This window comes from Ambystoma mexicanum, chromosome 2p (genome assembly GCF_040938575.1).
Source record: "Ambystoma mexicanum isolate Mex_15411 chromosome 2p, UKY_AmexF1_1, whole genome shotgun sequence".
NCBI classification, from domain to species: domain Eukaryota; kingdom Metazoa; phylum Chordata; class Amphibia; order Caudata; family Ambystomatidae; genus Ambystoma; species Ambystoma mexicanum.
In genome coordinates this window covers 825,703,634-825,722,232 of record NC_090923.1, presented here as the reverse complement: position 1 = coordinate 825,722,232, position 18,599 = coordinate 825,703,634, and the positions used below count along the sequence as shown (strand labels likewise).

Here is an 18,599-nt window from a genome sequence, read left to right as displayed (position 1 = left end):
AAGCCTCCAAGGTTAATGGTCTATTCTCTGCATAAAGTTTAAGGGGCTGGGTTATTTAGGACTAGTGACCACAAAAGTGATGGGTGGAAGGTTTTGAATGAATCTGAACCACTGGCAATTGCTCTGGGCAACCTTCCACACAACTGTTTTTTAGCCCGTCTGCGCCATTGCAAAAGAGTCCAGCCATGCTGCCGCCACCAATGGTAGCAGCCTAGAGACCCAAGCTACTCCTCACTGATGAGCCCCAACAAGGGCGAAACATGTTTGGGGATGCTCGTGGTCTCTTGCAGAAGTGATGTGGCCTAGCAGTTCTGGCTGGACTGCCCCTTTTGAGGTGGGGCCAAGCCTGATTTGCATATGGACTTTCACCTTCTGTAATGGCTTGGCAGGCGAAGAACAGTGGTCTGGAGGGTTGCCCAGAGCAATGCCAGTGGTCAAGATTCATTCTAAACCTTCCAGCCATCACCTTTGTTTTTGCTTTCTATTTAGGACTGGTGACTGGGGGCGACACTGATTCCCCCTAAGCCCCCCCCCCCTTCCTATATGTCGGTGTTGTAGGCTTATCGTGGTGTTGAAAGCTTATCGTTTAGTGAAGGACTAATTCCCCCACCAGCTTTTTTTTTTTTTTTTTTTTTTTTTTAAATCTGTTCTGTCCAGGATTCAGTCTTCAGTGATTATTTGTAATCGCTGAAGACTGACTCCTGATGCAGACGTGGCTCAGACTGAAAGGGTACATATTTTTTTTTTCTTCTCACTTTGCCTATGTGGGTGCTAAAGGGGCAGTATTGGAAAGGTGGGAGGGAGCAAAAGAGGCAAACGCGAAGGGAGCTCGGAATGGAATAAATGTTCTGAGCTTCTGGATTGGTCCATGCCTATCCCAGGGTGCTAATGTAGGCGTATAAGTCAGTCCTAGTAAGTTTAACATCCTGTTCCATTTGCGCTGCACATTCTTAAACTTGGTCTCTGCTTTACATAATCTTCTCAAAAGTATTTTATTCAAAATGTCCAACCACTTAGCATTACAAATCCTTTTTGTATCCATGAAGCAAATCTTTAAATCTCCATCATGCTGCGCCCCTCCCATCCTTCAAGCCAACTTTGTAATACCCTGAAGATGGTGGCTTTCAGAATAACGAACTACAAAATTCCATTAACTAAATCTTCACAAATCATTCATTGAAGAAATATCGAACAAATTGAGTGCCCTAAACCTTTGCGAAAATCTATTCTCCTGTAATCTGACATCATAAATGCCAATGTCCCATTTTCCTAGCAAGTGCGTTTGAGGTCTCGGTTAAGTTCGTTAACATTTTTACCATGGCCAGTATTGCCCACAAACTAGTCCGCCAAGCTTGGATGGGAGGAGGATCACTCCTTGTGCAGCTATTATCAACTTTGCTTCCAGGAATATAGTTTAAATCGCTCTCCCAACCTTGGTGTACAGCAAATTCCCTTCATGGGTAGCCCCAATAACATCACCCCCGGGACAAAAGGAAGCCTTTCTGCCAGGTGCGCTACAAACGCCACATTCCCAGCTCTTTAGCCCATGCTGTCATGCAATCGACCCTATCCATGATCTAGCAAGCAGGAGCGCATTATGTATATTTATGATATAAGACTTATGATATAAGACTTGTAACTGTTGTGGAGGTGCATAATTTATTTTGAATGGGGTAATTGTCGTGGCAGCCTTTCTAGTCCTTGGTCCTTACCCAGTGCTTAACCTGATTATTGGAAGCTGTCCTCCTCTCCTAGGTGAATCGGGCATGCAATCCTGAAATTATTTCACCCCTGAATTTCTAAACCTTTCCGCAACACACCATCCTTTTATTTTGTCCCCATTTGGGAATTGCCCCCGGTGAGTTTGGAAGGGAACATTCAGGGTTATACTATATAGGCATAAAGGGAGATGGGAACGTTTGGTGCTGTAGCATTAAACCCCCACCCCATGCTTCACTGTTGCTCCTAGTTACAGGGTTTATATATAATGTGACCTATTAGGTCTAGGCAGCCATATTACCTGCCAGCTTAGTTGAGGGATCCGACGGTGTGCTGCATCGCAGTAACCCTGGAAGTTCAGACCCTGAAGTCCACCTGTCATAAGGTGCAATCTATATGTTTGGGGCTCTGCTTCCACTCCTGCTCATGGCCTCTTTCTGCAGGTTCAGAAGTTCCTGACTCTGAATCCTAACCGGGAGGGCCTGAAGTACAGCAGGCATGGGAGCGTGTTTATCTTTGCAGTGTTTGTTCTGCCTATCCATAAGATGTTAATTTAACCCATCTATGCGGGTCCGCCCTAATTTTAGTGAACTGTAATTCAGGTCAGAGTTATGAAATATTTGCTGCTTGTTAACCTCCAGGTATTTAAGGTGCTTTGTAGAGCTTCTTTTGGTTTGTTTATACTGTCTAGTTAGTTCTTCAGATTTATGGTAATTAACTTTAAATCCTCCTGATACGGACTCGCATGCCTCTCGTTCAGTTGCACCTTCTGTAGGAAAGTGGCTTGGTTTCCGATTAACAAAGGTACATGTTCCGCAAGAGCCTGCTTCTCTTCAGTGTGACCAGCTTTATCCTGTATCTCGGGATAATTCTTACTTTCCTAGCCATTGATGCCATGACGAGCGCAAACTAAAGCGGAGCGAGTGGGCATCCCTGCCTGGTTCACTACCAAGCTTGAATGTTGGTCAGGCAGCCATTCACCTTCACTTTGTGTAGATCACAGAAATCCATGTAATGAGATTGGTCCCAAACGCAGGGGTTCGCCGTACTTCCCTTGTGAAGTCACAATCCACCCTGCCGAATGCTTTCTCTGTATCCAATGCCAAAAGCGTAGCTGGATCAGCCTGGAATATCCTTGTCTTATCAAATGGATTGTTCTGCTAACGTCCTCTAAGGTTTGCCTACGCAGAACACACCCCGTTTGGTCTGAGTGGATGAGGCTAGGAAGCGCTGATTCCAGTCCAGTCGCTATGATTGTTGCAAATATTTTCTCATCTAGGTTTATTTATTGGTAATTTTTAATGCGCCTATATGCAAGTGTTTCAAGGCCCAACGAGGCAAGCGGGAGGGGCAAAATAAATTGTGATCCTAATGGGCTTTGCGACAATCGGATGGTGTAAGTGCAGAGGTGGAGTGGTGGTGGTGGTGGTGGAGGAGGGAGTGCAGGACAGAGGGCCCTAGAGAGAAGAGTGCAGCGGAAGCAGAGTGCATGGGGAAAGGGGTTCCACAAGCAAGTGCGAGGTAAGGATCTGGAATGTTTCCAGGCATGCTGGAGGGGGGTCCCTTTAGGGCAAGTGCAGGATAAGGGGAATGGGGTGTTCGGGTAGACTGGGCATGGGGGGGGGGGGGGCTGGAGCCCTGGGGAACCAGTCTAGGGCAGATGGGGATATTAGCAGGGAGGAGGGGAAGGAAGAAGAGGGAGGGAGGGAAGGAAGGTCTAGTTGCTTCCAGAACTAGTCTGAGCAGGGCAGGAAGGCACCCGTGGAGGAGAGATCTACCCCCAAACTCTGCTTGGCAAAGCATCTTCTCTGAAGAGCTGGAGATAGACGATCGAAGGGTTCTATCAGGGAGGTATTTAGGGAGAGAGTTGGATATAGTCTGGTCCCAGGCCCAAGAACGCCTTGTGCATGATGCAGAGGGCCTTGAACGTGATCCTTGCAGCAACCAGGGGCCAGTGGAGAGATTTAAGAGCTGGAGAAATGCAGTCCTTGGGCTTGAGGCCAAGGATAAGTCTTGCAGTCCTATTCTGGATTAGTTGAAAGGGGGTGGACAAAAGGATGAGCTAGGCAGATTGGTTCTGAACTGCTGCAACAGCCTCTTATCAGTTCTGGAGACCTTGAGTTTGTAGGGGAAGGTGAGGAAAGGGGAGTGCCTCTGAGGGGGTGCAGCTGAAGGTCGGCCTCCTCCAGGTCCATATGAGGAGAGCGAGAGTTTAAGATGACGCCCAGGTTTTTGTGCTACATGGGAGGGTGACGAAGGAGGGTGGACAGTGTGTGGGAGGAAAGGAGGGCGCAGGGTCCTGATGAGAAGGATCTTTATTACTGGCATTAAGGCAGAGATCATTCGTGCACCATGCCTGAAGGGCAGACCTGCAGTCCGGAGGAGGCGGCGGTGGAAGGTAGCTTGAAGGAGAGATGAGTATCTGCATACCACTGGAAATTGGGAGAGAAGGTGGAGATCAAATGGGTTAGAGGGGCCAGGTAGATGTTGACAAGCCAGCGTGAGAGGATAAAACCCTGAGGCACCACAGGTGAAGAGTCGGATGGAGGAGAGAAAAGGGCCCATTTGAACCTGGGAGGGTCGGTGCAAAGGGGAAGGAGGTCAACCAGTCCAGAGCCAGGTCAGTGATGCCAATGGTGTCTTGACCGTATCAAGAGGAGGATGAGAACTGGAGGAGCTGGAATCCAGATTAGTGAGCAAATCTTCACAGGTGTCCAGTTTCCATGCATTTGGCAGCTCTGAAGCAAGACTGGTTGTCGTGAAGACAACCCAACAGATTCAGTTTGGTGGATAAGCTGGGAGATGGCCAGCATTTCCAAGAGTTGGCAGGGGTAGCAGAGATAGGGCAGTAGTTTGCCTGACAGGAAGGGTTGGCAGGTTTTTGAGAGGGTGCACAAGGGAGTGCTCGAGGAGGGAGGGGGAAGATTCGGTGGCAAAGGATTGTTTCAGAAATTGTCCAAGAGCAAGGGAGATCCTATTGTCTTTAAATTCTGGAGGAGCAGGGCAGCACTTGTTTGGAAGAGACTTTCGTAGAGCGGACTCGTACAGAAACATCCGGTGTTATGGGAGAAAAGGTGGGCTAGTTAGGGGGGGGGGGCATGGGAGGCCCTGGAGAAGGTGAGGTAGAATGGTGTGCGGTAGAGGAGAGTATGGCCTTGGTTTGAAGTGCGAGGAAAGAGGTGCAGAGGCCTGGGTGACTTTCTTGACGCTTTTGTTAAATGTTTTGATTTTATTTTTAACTGTCTCCCGTGTTGGTGGCTGCGGAGAAGCATGCTTAGATATGGCACTCTTCTTGCAGCAGATGGAGTCTGTATTGCTTTTGGAGCAGGCGGCAGGCCAGTTTGTCAGAGGAGTTGCTTGAAGCCTGACACTTGCGCCCAGCAACTCTGCACTTGAGTTGCCAGGTCGGAGTCATACCAGGGTCTATAGGAACTGCAAAGCTCTGGATCCTTCCACAATTTCGGGATTTCCTGCATCATTGCGTGGCTCATTCTGACAACCTACCCAAAGCGAAAATGGAGTTAAGATTGACCAAATGTTTCAGTATCCCTCAACTAAACTCTCCGGGTGCTTTATTTGCTCCAAGCAATTAATCGCCTTCAGCACTTCCTCCGCCCTTCTAGTTTGTTCCAAGCTATCTCTTTGGTCCGCCATCACTTTATTACTATCAGCCTCCTTAACACTCTGTTCAATGCCGAACCTGCACCTGCCCTAGCTGTGAGTTAAGTGTAAAGTGGCCAATATATCTTTGACCCCTGCCCCCAATTCCCTTTTTGAACCTGCATCTCTGCTTTGTTCTTAGCACATGTGCTAGACGCCTGTCCGCCTTATTTGCCCTTTCATAGAGCATACGCTTCATGTTCAGGAGGGAACATTCCACTCTTGTTTGTTGTTCACCTCAGTGCATTAACCTTTCTCAAGAGCCTAAGAGCCCCTGACTGCCTACTTTGTGCATCAGCTATTCGAAGCTCTTCCCTCAATGTCACCCGCCAGCTTTCTCGTCCTTGCTAAATCTGTGCCAATGGCCAGGTATTTCCCTTATATCGTGGCCTTAAAAGCATCCCATTTGTTCCTAAAGGAGCTATCGGCCAGGTTATTCACCTCAAAGAACTACCTTGTTTGTGCTGTAATCTCTGCATGTAGCACCCCAGCTCTATGTAAATGCTGATTTACATAATCGAAAAGGATTTATGCACACTATGTTGCAGGCAAAATGTCTGCTCCACTAGCTGAAACCAGGCCTTGGACTTTGATACTGACTGCTTCTAACTATGCGGTTTAAACGACAAATGTATGGCTTACTAGACTCGCAAATGAGTGGACAACTATAACGACTAAATTGTGTACTTATTTTATTTTTACTAAGATCATTTCTGTTTACTGAGCGTTTAGGTGTCCAGGAGTTAGGACTACTAGCAAATTACTCTAAATATTTCTCACTGAATTTCAAAGATTGAGACCATCTCTCAAACCGAGAAATTGTCTTGCAAGCTAAGTTTCATAAATTGTTTATTGGCAACATTGCGATTAATATTGTAAATAAACATACTGGTGGTTTCAGAACAGCATTACCTGCCTGTGTATAGCTTCAATAAAATGTATAGATATTTTTGTCCAGGCACATTCCTATCCAAAGCAAAATCAACTTGTTATAGTGCAATTCTAATGACAATAGTTGTAATCCTCTACTGTAAAATGGGGAGTGCTCCTTGCCCAACGTGTTTCGGCTAAATCTATCCATCAGGGAAGCTGTTTGTCGTATAATTACAAATGCATACTTGTATTATGCACCAAACCTTATGAAATCTTTTTTTTTTTTTCGATGAGCTATGACACTAACCTTACTCTTTGGTATAGTGATCATAAAGATTTTTCTGAAAACTGGTTGGAGAACTTGGATCGGATCCATGTGATTATTGCGACGGCCGAAAATGACGACTTTTTTTGTAACCCTTTACACCACAAATATATGCGTGGGGAGACCTCCCCTCTCCTGCAGCCCCCATATTAATCTATTAATCTACTCTAAACCCCCCCCCCCACATATATGTGGTCTAAGGGGTGGGGGGAGGTTAAAAGAAAGTCTGCATTTTTGGCCGTTGCAACTCCCAGGTCGACATTTTTGTACAATTCCCTTAGAATCGTTATAGTGCGCTCTAATCATCTTTCAGCAGATATTAAGATCCATTATATTACTCTTTATTCAAGTGATATATTGTTGGTATATCCTACAATTATGTAATGCAGTAGAATAATTTGTTCTGCAGTAGGTGTTTTATCAATATCTGGCGCAGGTTACAAAGGCACCATTTTATGGGGGGCGCGAAAAGTCCTGGAGGAGATGTGACCTAAATGACTCAACCCTGTGGTTTTTGCTAGTCTCTCAGCTAATGCATTATCCATCAAAGCACGAATCGCACACCTGTAGTTTGCTGTCAAGCCTTCATGTGTTTCTTACGGTTTGTGTTTTGACTAAAGCACTGCAATATTCGGACATTGTATTTTTTTTTTTCCTTAGTTTCCAAGCCTGACCCACAAAAGTTGCAAGGAGAAACGGGTAGAAGTTTTCAAGGCAAGTAGTTAGACAGTCTCATTACAAATAAATGCTTTATGGCCTTTGTTCCTTCTAAACATATAATTATATTTTGTTGCTTTCTTAGAATATTGTGCAGTTGGCAAAGTTACTGGTCCCTGTCGTGCAGCATTTCCCCGTTGGTATTACGATGTTACTACAGGTTCTTGCTTAACGTTTACTTACGGGGGCTGCAAGGGAAATAAGAACAACTACTTCTCAGTAGAGGACTGCAACACAAACTGTGTTGATCATCCAGGTATGTTATTTTGAGTTGTTGCTTTTATTTCTTTTTTCCAATGTTTTTGTTTTACCTACAAAAAAAAAATTTTTTACCTGATGGAGAAGCAATGGATCTTTGAGGCCCTCAAATCATCCCATAGGGATGGGAACATATTTTAAAATGTTCGTTACCGACATAGGTTTTATGCAACAGAGTTGCTGTATGCCACTGCATAGCTAACAGTTGGTTTAGAAAATCTTTATGCAGGGGTGCTAGGATTTACAGCAGTAGCATGCTGAACAGTTCCTGGTAGGTGACTTGAGTGGTGGGGGGCTTTGCAGGTGGAGTATCTGTGCACTCATTCCAAAGCTAGGGCAAGTTAAAAGATTGCATGAAATGTTTTGAGCACAGTTTCCCATTGGTCAAAAGGTATAGGGTGTTCCTTATCACACCAGCATGGGTAATACATGGTCTGGTTTCCCTGAATGTGAATACCCAATCTAGTGAAGACCACCTTTTCTGGGCAGGCTAAATATTTTGCTTGGCCAGAGCTTGGAACAAGTCTCATGTGTCTGCCAAGTGACTGAACAAAATTGCCCCCTTGTCTTGGCTTCCACCGGATTGGGGGCTGTTGTACTGTAAAGGTCCAAATTGACAAATGGTATTGCTACCGTAAAGAAGGGGGGGGGGGCTTCTAACCCGATAAATAAATGTAGGTAACCTGGTACCTTTGATTTGCAGTGGTCTAAAACCGGAGGTGTAATACTGGCTTCAGGTGATTGGCTCAAAGTGACATCTATGACCCATAGGGACAGAAAAGGGGGCTGGAGTGGTCTCCATCTGACCCTTTCCACCTCAACACTGAGGGCATTAGCCTATCAACATTCATGAAAAGTACTTGCATAATAAATCTAGAGAAGATTCCTCACCCACACAGATTACAGATCAGACTATGAAGTGAGTCTGCTTCAGTGGCACTCCTCAGTATTGTTTGGTCTCTCTATGAAACGGCCATTTCAAGGAGAAAGGGAGGTCTCCCACATGTAATGTGTTCCTAAATCTGAAGTGCTAACTGTCTGGCTTGATATTTTTTTTGGGGGGGGAGGGGGGTGCTCACGGTCCACTAATCAATTTCTAGACCTGATGGCCATGTAGTCATACCACTGGACTAGTATCCCACTGATGGCATCATTTAATCCAGAGCATGATAGAGTTGTGTTAACCGATCTGTTGTGTTCCCCTGATCTCAATCAGTTTATTCCCACTACCTCTTATCTGCACTATGTCAAATGTAGCCTTTGGTGGGATGCTCATCAGGTCTATTGCAGTTGAATCATTCTTTCTGCGCCAAAGGGAGTTTCAAGAGTAATTTGAGATCATTAATGAACAGTGCAAAAAGGCAAACCTCCACATTGGTGACCAATGAAATGTGCTTAGTATTAAAATACCATTTATCAGGAATGGCATACGCATTGAGTTTGTCCTTCTGAAATGTGTTAATCAAAGAGGGATGGTAAGAAACTGTACACATGTATAAACTACCCTATTTTTCTTGTGGGCATTCCCACAAACCAAATATTGTGTATTATCCTCGTGAATGGGTCAAATGTGAAACTCGAAGATGAACGGTCTATCCAGAATCCCATGACCGTCCATCCAGAAAACCAATTCTGGTGTCACCTTGGCATGGGCAGAATAAATGGTAGGGTGTAAATATCTTTAAGCTGATCGGTGGACACAAATGCATTTTCCTTGGTGTTTTTATGCATTAATTTAATTCCGCCATGTCCTATGTACAACACAAATCAAAATCGCAGCAAATACTAACACAACAGACCTTCCTATGGTACTTTGGGAATCCAGTGACCAATTAAAGTATTCTAATCCTTCTAGGAGGATCGCTACCTATACAGATCCTTTGTGTCCATGGATGTGTTAAAATGCTAATCTATGTGCAACCTTGAGAGCAATTGCTGGCTCTAGATTTTAATCTGAGCTAACAAAGCTTTTGTCAGTTAACCTAGGATGCAAATTTGATTTTGTTGACTAGTATGAAGGCTGTTTCTGTATCTAAACTGGAGCTTTGGGCCGTAGGTTAGCAGAGGGAATTGCAACCTACGTGAGTCTTACAGCACCTAGTTTTTCATTGCCTCCGATAAGAAACTACATCATGAATTGACCTCTCCATTGACAATTGGAGAGCAGTGTTGTAATGCATTCATTGACTATTTCCCACACGAAATATTTGATCTGAAATGCAGCTGCAGATTGACTGTTCTCTTGTGAAAGTTTGTGTTAAATAGTGCATTGTTTTATATAGGTTACTTTTGCATTGGATTTTGGAAGGAGTATGGCATTTTGATTGCAAATTGCAGTGACATTAGTCACTAGAATTCCGCCAATACCACAGGAAGTTATTGTGGCACAAGCCATCCACTACTCAGACCGCTTGCCAAGTTATGCTTAACAGCTGGATAAGGTGGTCTTGGACATGTGGTGGGCACCATTGTGTCTCCCACCCCATATGTATAAACGATCCGCTGGATTGAATTAAGGGTGGACCTTTAAATGTCTGTGCCTGGGCAGAGCCATGGGTACATGCGATACCAAGTTGGCGTTTTGTCAGGCGGCTGACAAAACTGAAAGGTAATGCAAAAGCATGCGTACTAACTGAGGCCTGTTGGGTGAGAATTGGGCTCATTAATGAAGTCCTATGGTTGAACAATCCTATTGGGATCCATATGAGGCAGGGTGGCCTGGATCAGGGCAATCCTGGCTGGGCCTAATTTAAAGTACAATGGCTGCACCGTCTTGCAGGCAGGTGGCACTGTCCTTGAAAGAATGTTGACCAGATTAGTGATGGCGGTGTGGAAGATGGCCAGCTCAAGCAAATCAACACGCAATCCAATTTTCATGTTTATTTGCAATATTGCAGAGTTGATGGGGGAGTGTGGACAAGGAAAATGGTAGCATTATGAGAGTGGAGCAGAGTAGAAGCAAAAATGTGTGTAAAGCCGCAGGTCTTCTGTATCTTGTTGAAGTGGGGTGTGTGCTTGCAAAGTACCAAGGAAGGAAGGTATGGGAGGAAAGGGCCAAGGCCCCTGTCATCGCAAATCTTATTTTTCCAAACTCCATGTTTGAAGAGCGTGCGGCCTACTGTGATTTAGGAGAATTTCGCAACTGCCATGCATTTAACATGTCCATTGGCAGTTGACACCCCAGGAGTCTTGCGAAAAGGCATTTATTATCTAGTGCTACTCAAATTTGCTCGCTGTGGTATTGCCCCAAAATACTGAATACAAAATGCACTATTCACACATTCGGCATAGGTAAAAAAAAAATGCTGAATCTGAAAATACCAAACTAGGTGGGCGTGTCATGGTGCGCTAGTTCAGTATATTCTGGTGCGGGTTGTCCTTCGCATACATGAAGGGGAAAGCGGGGGGGACAATTGCACAAATTCAGTAAAGCTCGAATTGCAAAATGTGACAGTGGGTCTCGCTATTTTGTAATTCAAGCTTTTCGGAATGCAGTGTGATAACGTAGATCCGTTGACTAGCTGTCAGACATTTAGGTATTCTTTGTGTCTAACACGCTGATCCAACAAGAAGCCTACTGTAGACCAACTTAAGTTGCTCCAGTTCAGCCCCAGCTATAACCCTTTAGGAATTGTAGATCCCTTTTGTAAATGCAGTATTGATTAGGTTTCCTTAGATTTGTGATAATTATGCTGCTGTAATTGGCATGGCCGCTCCCTACCTTGACGGTGAGAACTAGGACAAATTAAGAGGCCAGTGTCTGGATAACTTATCAAATGCCAATAAACTATACTATCACATTCTTTTCTTATTTTGAAAAATGTATGTACAGAAAAGCTAGTATTCACTGTAATCTCTCTATGTTATAATCTATAATAATTGGCTTGTAGTGGGACTTGTGGCAAAGCATTGTTCCTTGTACAATTCCACAGTTTCACCAATCTGCACCACATTTTGCATAGTTACCTGTTCTCTGAATGTTACCAGCTACATGACATTTGGACACCCCATCCCTTCCCCAAATTTCAGCACCTTCACACATGAGACTGTTGCCTGAAATGGGTGACAGGACTGGTCCCGACACGAGTAACAATACTCCTATGTCCCGTCCCCTTTCCTCCATACTTATGGGACATTCCGTCATGTGGGATGGGACCGGAGCATTTTGTAAAAAAGCATCACATTTCAAAAATGTCATTTTTTACACTGGGTACCGCACATGGCTGTAACCGTGCCCTCCTTGGCTCCACACAGTGCATCGCCTATCAGTCATTTTCTCCATGCAGTCGGGGCTGGACGCACTCACATCTTTGCGAGATTATTTTTTTCCTTCCAGTGTCCTTCTCTGGTCTGGCGGTCGCGTAGTAGTCCGTCTATGCTGGTTCATTTAGAATTGTTCATTTAGAATTGTTCATTTAGAATTTCCTCCTTCCTCTGAGCGACCCTTTCGCTAGGGCGGATCCCCATCCTCTTGGTGTTTGGGTCTGGATCATTGGTGGGACTCATGTTTTTTACTGCAATTCCCTCAGTCCGGGCACGTCCATGTCGCCTGGAGCAGTGGGAGGAGGTGTTTCAGTGCGCTCCTCAAGTTTCATCGATGAAAAGAAACGCCCGGTAAGTTCTTTAGTTTTTAGGGCACCCTGACCGGGGGACTCCTTCCCGGTCCAGGAGGGGCTTCATAAGCTCCATTACCGGGGTTCCCCCTGAGGTGCCTTCCAGGCCTAAAATATACCAGAGTTTTCTCTGAGAGCTTCCGTCAGAGGCCTACCAACACCGGATTACAATCCGAGGCCCCTCCTGTGGGTGCTATCGGTGGCCTAGTTCTACTGAGGCGGTGGGTACCGGAGCCTGCTTCGAGGTCTCCTTGTCTGGAGCTTCCCATACAGACACTGGGGCTTGCCCCGAGGCCTCTAGGCTTTCTGTATCGAACCAAGGTTCGAGGCCCCTCGTGAGGGAGCAGTTACTGGACTCTGTTCCAAAGTTCCTCTTTCCGAGGCTAAGGTGACTGACAGAACGGAGACCTGTCAAGGTCTTGTCTGTGAGGTGGAATCCTCCATGTTCCCGTCTTTGCGGTGATACCGGTTCTGTTGAGGGGGGGGGCTCAGAGTGAGGTCGCTGACTGTAATTCCTCTGTTACCGGCTCTGCCGAGGTGCCTCTTGTAGAGGCTAATTTGGGTAATGGTATGTCTAAAACATTCTAGGCCACACAGTACCGGCTCTGCCGAGGTTCCTTGTGTCGAGGCACTTGACCGTCTGTGGAGACCCCTGCCTCACTCACACATGTCGCAGTTCTCCTCTGACAAAATGGTGCCCGGTCCCTGTGTGAACTACGGCAGCCATTTTGGATTCCTCCCTTACACCTACACCATCAGCGTCGGGTGCTGGGAGCAGGTTTTCAGGTGAACATTGACTGCCTGGTGCGAATCCTTTTCGTCCAGTTTTTGACTGGGCTGCTCGGATGACGTTGCCGCACACGGTCTCGCTGCATCTGCTCCTTTCATCTATGTTGATCGACTGAAGGAGGCCCTTCTTGGCAGCCCTCTCCCTTACGGCCCTGGAATTACTCCGCTCATGAGCCTCTCCCCACGCTAATGCCCAGTGGTGGCGGCTACCACGTTCCAATCCAGACCGGCCTCCGTGTTTTCTACAGCGGCAGCTCAGGTTCTAGCCAAGGAGGAAGTTGCTTGACTACTGGGGGGGGGGGGCGGCCCAGGCGAACGCAGAGCTCATCTTAACGGAGGGAAATATGAAAATGTGGAAAGGTCTATCTGAATTTGAGTTAATTCCTGCAGACAAGCTGGATGATTTTAAGGGTGGCTTGTCAGATGGCAGAGTTCTGGTGCAGGATATACTCAAGGCTGCGGCTCATGTTGCCGATTTGGCTCTGGCCTCATGCTTTGTCTCAACACCTCGTCAGGCTTGGTTGGCTTCACGCCACGAAGTTCTCTAAGGAGGTCCAGGATAAGATTCTGGACCTGCCTTTTGACGGCAAAGAACTGTTGCATTCTTCAATGGATGGGGAGCTGACTAGTTTTAAGACAGCATTCAAACAGCCAAGTCCCTGTCCTTGCTGGTGAAGCCGCCGTTTAAAGCTCAGAATGCCATCTCTGCCTTAGTCGTCCTCTGGGTTTTGAGGGTTTCTGGGTCGGAGGACACGCAGGGTCAATCCTCCATCTGGGAACTCTCGTCGGAAATGGCAGCAAGGCTGATTTTTCTCTCGGTCCTCTGCCTCCTCTTCAGGATCAAGCAGTCTTCATCCGCCGAGAAGTCTGCAAAATGTTTTTTGGTGCTCACGAGATTTCCCCCCCCCCCCCCCCCCGGTGGGAGGGCGCATTGCGTCTCACTGGGAGGCGTGGCAAACCCTCACAAGGATCAGTGGGTCTTGTCCATTGCTTGGGCAGGCTTCAGCTGGCCCTTCCTCCGCCCCCCCACCACCTCTCACCCATCTATCCTCCCTTCCAACACTTGGATGCCCTCCCTCAGACCCGAAGTACAGAAGCTTATGGATCTCAAGGTGATGGAACCCGTTCCCCTGGGGGAGCGAGGGGAGGGCTTCTACTCCTGTCAGTTCACGATGCCCAAACCCAACCAGGCTGGCCTGCGCACCATCCTAGACCTTTCCCAGTTCAACCTTTCTAAACCCTCCCCACCCTTCCCCCCTCCCCCCCCCCCCCCCCTGGAGAAATGCAAGCTGATCACGCCTGGTCAGATAAAGTCCTCTTTACAGCGTGGTGGACCTTCAGGATGCATATCCTCATTTGGAGTCTGTATCGGAAATACCTGCAGTTTCCATGGGGAGGAGCAGTTAGTTTCGTGTGCTCCTGTTTGGTCTCTGCTCGGCACTGCGTGTCTTTACGAAGATGTCGGTCATCACGGCTTTTCTTCAGCTACAGAGTGTCCATGGGTATCTGTATTTGGACGACTGGCTGCTGCGCAGTCCTGTCCACTGAAACCCTCGAGCAACCTTCAGTCTCTCCTCCAGCTCCTGTTCCACCTTGGGCTGTCGAACTGGCGGAAATCCTCCATGACGGTCTCTCAGGACTTGATTTTCCTGGGTTTTCGTTGGATCATGATCAATTGCAGAGTGTACCTGACTGGGGACAGAATGGGGGAATCTGTGGTGTTTATGCAGTCGAGAGCATGTCGGCCTGGTGGTTCCAGAGGCTTCTGGGCCTCATGGCTTTGTGCGTGCTAGCTCTTGCTTGTCTCAAGATGAGGCGGACACAGATGGCTCTTCAGAGCTCCTGGCTTCAAGCAGTGGATCCAGATTCCAAAATGATACTAGTTCCACCTTTCAGTCATTTGGACGGACCTTGTGGTGGTCGTCTCTCAGCAATCTGTCGGTGGGTGCTCCTTTCAGGACCCTTGCCCACTATTGACTGTCACAACAGATTCCTCCCTTCTGGGTTGGGGTGCGACGTTGGATCATCTTCAGGTTTTCCATCTTTGGTTGCCACAGGACAGACAGCATCATATAAATTATCTGGAGCTCCTGGCGATATTCCTGGTGCTGAAAGCATTCAAACCAGGCATTGTCAACAAGGTTGCCTGTGCGGACACGGATCATGTGGTGTCCATGTTCTATATCAACAAGCAGGGGAGTACCAGGTCTCCTGTTGTGGATCTTGCCATTCAGATTTGGGAATGGGCCATTCAGCATGGTATCTGGCTGGTAGCAGTTCACATCCCAGGCCAGCTGAATGTCACTGCAGATGCCTTTAGCCGACGAGCAGTGGTCTGCTACGAGTGGGAACTGAATACGGAGATCCTCTTGGATATTTTTTGCTGTTGGGGCACTCCAGATGTGGACCTCTTTGCAACATCGACAAACGGAAGCTTCCCCCCTACGCTTTTCTCCCCTTTCCTCTGATCCATCGGGCGCTTTGCAAGCTAAGGAACACAGTGAATTAATTGCTCTCTCCTTTTCATAGCCCTTTGGTGGCCGGCCAGGTTTTGGTTTTCGGAGCGTCAGCATCTATCAGTGTTCGCCGCTCAAGCTTCCGTTGATTCCCAATCTTCTACACCAGAGCGATCAGAAGTTGTGGCATCCCTCCCCGCAATTGTTCAGCTTGGCGGCCTGGTGCCAGAGTACAGATCTTTAGAGCGTTTCAATTTGTCCGCGGATAACGTGCGCATTATTCAGGCAGCCAGGAAACCTTCAACAAGATCTTAGTATAGGAGTAAATGGTTAGTTCTGCCACTGGTGTTTAGCTAGGCAGCTGGACCCCAGGGAGGCTACTATCGACTTAGTGGTGTCCTTTGTCTCACATCTGGCAGACTTGGGCATTCATGTCCTGCAGGACTTATTTGTTGGCTGTCACGGCTTACCTGTTCACTGACTAGTGATCTTTTTCACTGACGAATCCGGTCATTAAAAGACACTTTGTGGGACTATTACATCTTTACCCTCCTGTTCTCAACCAAGGTGGGATCTGAATGTGGTCCTTACGGACTTGTCATAAGCCTTTTGAGCCCATGGCTACTGTAGATTTTAAGTAACTTTCGTGGAAAGTGTCCTTTTTGATTGCCGTGACTTCAGCAAGGCGTGTAAGTGAGCTTCAGGCATTGTCGGTAGAGCATCCATTCCTTATTTTTCATAAGGATAAGGTTGTCCTGCAGACAAATTCCTCCTTTATTACGAAGGTGGTCTCTGATCTTCATTTGAATCTGTCAATTTCATTGCCTTCTTTCCTCAGAGGCTGAAAGAGTTCTGCATTGCCTGGATGTCAGAGCCCTTAAGTTCTATCTGGACAGAACATCAGAGCTTAGGAACTCTTTGCAGCTTTTTGTGACCTTCAGAAGTCCGCAAGGAAAGCCGACCTCGAAAGCAACCATCTCACGATGGATCGCTGCCTGTATTTCTGAGGGGTATACCATTCAGGGTCTTCTGGCCCTAAGGGAATTCATGGTCATCTTGTGCGGGGCAAGGCGGCTGCCGTTGCCTTCCAAAAATATCTTCCCTGGGAGACCATTGTGAAAGCGGCTATGTGGGCCTCACCATCAGCTTTTTGTAAGCATTACTGTCTCGACCTTAGCTCCAGGGCTGATGCTCAGTTTGGTCAAGCTGTGCTTGGGAACCTGTTTCAATAAGGAGTTTCCATCCACCCGTAATTCCTGCGAGTGCTTGGGAAGCTCCCATAAGTATGGAGGAAAGGGGACGGGACATAGGAGTATAATAAAGTTAGTCACCGTAGTGACTACCTTACTCCTAGTCCATAGTCCCCATTCCTCCATACGCCCGCCGACCCCTCTAATAAGTTTCCTCTGTTATTACTTAAAGGTCTCAGACCTGGCGATAGAAAAGGACTGTCGGGAGATGCGCTGGGCAGAGCTAAGGAGGGTGGTGTTACGGCCACATGTGGTACCCCACGTAAAGAGGACACATTTTTGATAAATTGGATGCTTTTTACAAGTGCTCCGATCCCGTCCCACAGGACGGAATGTCCCACAAGTATGGAGGAAAGGGTACTATGGACTAGGAGTAAGGTAGTCACTATGGTGAGTAACTTTATTAAACTCTAGGTCCAGGCCCTAGGGTGCACGGTTTCCAAGATATTTGCACTGCACCATGCCGGGGAGAGGGCACAGAAGATCGCTGTATGCAGTGGCACATCAACTCTCAACTGGTAGGTAGGGAACCTGCTATTGTGCGTGGCTATGTTTGTTTTGTTGCAGTGTGGTGAAGAGTGCGGACTGCTGTGCAGAGATGTTGTGTTTGCATTGGAGAAGTGCATGCTGAAATTGAGGTTTTAGTTGGGTTGGTGGGGATTATTTTTCTTACTGTCACCACCTCTCTGTCCTGTGCATTGGGTATTATGTGGCAGTTTAATTGACGGGCACAGCGTATGGTGGTGACTTTCTTGTGTAGCTTTCTTGCGGTTTGTGGGCATGAGAGGTTGTGACAGCCTCCCTCTGCCTGCGGGCTAGGGATGATTAAGTTAAGGGTTTTGGGTGCCTCTGGCTGTCTTGTGCAGGATCCCTACCAGAAAGCCTTGTGGATGATGCAGTGTCTTGAACCTGATCCTTGCAGCCACCAGCAGCCAGTGGAGAGATTTCAGGGCTGACTAGATACGGTCTTTGGGCTTGAGGCCGAGAAGTCTCGTAGTCTTGTTCTGGATTAGTTGCAGAGGGCGAAGAAAAGGAAGGCAAATTGAGAAAAGGGCTGTTAATATAGTCTAACCTGGCGAGAACCAGGGCTCTAGAGGCAATGAGCTTCTGGGGGGGTGGGGAAAGGGAGCAAAGGAAGAGTACCTCTGAGGAGGTGCAGCTGATAGTGGGCCTTCTTGGCAAGGTCTGTGATGTGAGAAGAGTGGAGTCTAAGATGACACTATGGTTTTTTGTCTCCCAGGAAGGTGAAGGAAGAGGACCCATGGAGGGTAGTCAGAGTGGGGGTGGGGGGGCGAAGCTGGAGCAGGGGTCCCTAAAGGATATCCGTCTTACTGGTATTAAGGCAGAGATTGTTGGAGGCGCATCAATCCTGAAACATATTGAGACAGTCTGGAATATGCGAGAGGAGGTGGTAGGGAGCCGGAAAGAGCTGAGCATCATCCACATAACACAAAGTTGGGGCTGAAGGTGGAGATAAGGTGGGCCAGAGGGGCCACATAGAGATCGAAGAGGCATGGTGAGAGGTTAGAGCCCTGGAGAACACCACATGTGGAGAGAAAGGACTCAGCTGGACCTGGGTGGGTCGGTCCAGGAGGAAAAAGGTCAGCCACTCCAGGGCCTGATCTGTGATGCCCAGGTTCTCAGTCTCAGATCAAGATGGTGTGATTGACTGTGTCGAAAGCAGAGAGAAGGGTTGAGGATGAGGACAGAAGGGGTGCTAGTGTCGAGCTTGGAGAGCAGATCTTCACAGGTGTTCAGCAGAGCAGTTTCCATGCCTCTGGCTGCGCTGAAGACTGGTGGTCATGTTGACAGCCAACAGTTAAGCAGGGAGATGGACAGTTCAGAAGTTTGCCCAGGAAAGGAGTGATGGAGATCAGGCGATAGTCAGCAGGACAGGTTGGATCGGCAGAAGGATTTTTAAGGAGCCAGTGCACAAGGG

At 47.4% G+C, this 18,599-nt stretch overlaps 1 protein-coding gene across 1 annotated transcript in view; it reads left to right on the top strand.

The window, feature by feature from the left end:
* Positions 1 to 18,599, top strand: part of SPINT2 (serine peptidase inhibitor, Kunitz type 2) — a 106,974-nt gene that overhangs the window by 78,579 nt on the left and 9,796 nt on the right. Inside the window, exons 7-8 of the mRNA XM_069644531.1 lie at positions 7,238 to 7,291; positions 7,380 to 7,550. Of these exons, the coding sequence (XP_069500632.1) occupies positions 7,238 to 7,291; positions 7,380 to 7,550 (225 nt within the window). The remainder of the gene's footprint in view (positions 1 to 7,237; positions 7,292 to 7,379; positions 7,551 to 18,599) is intronic.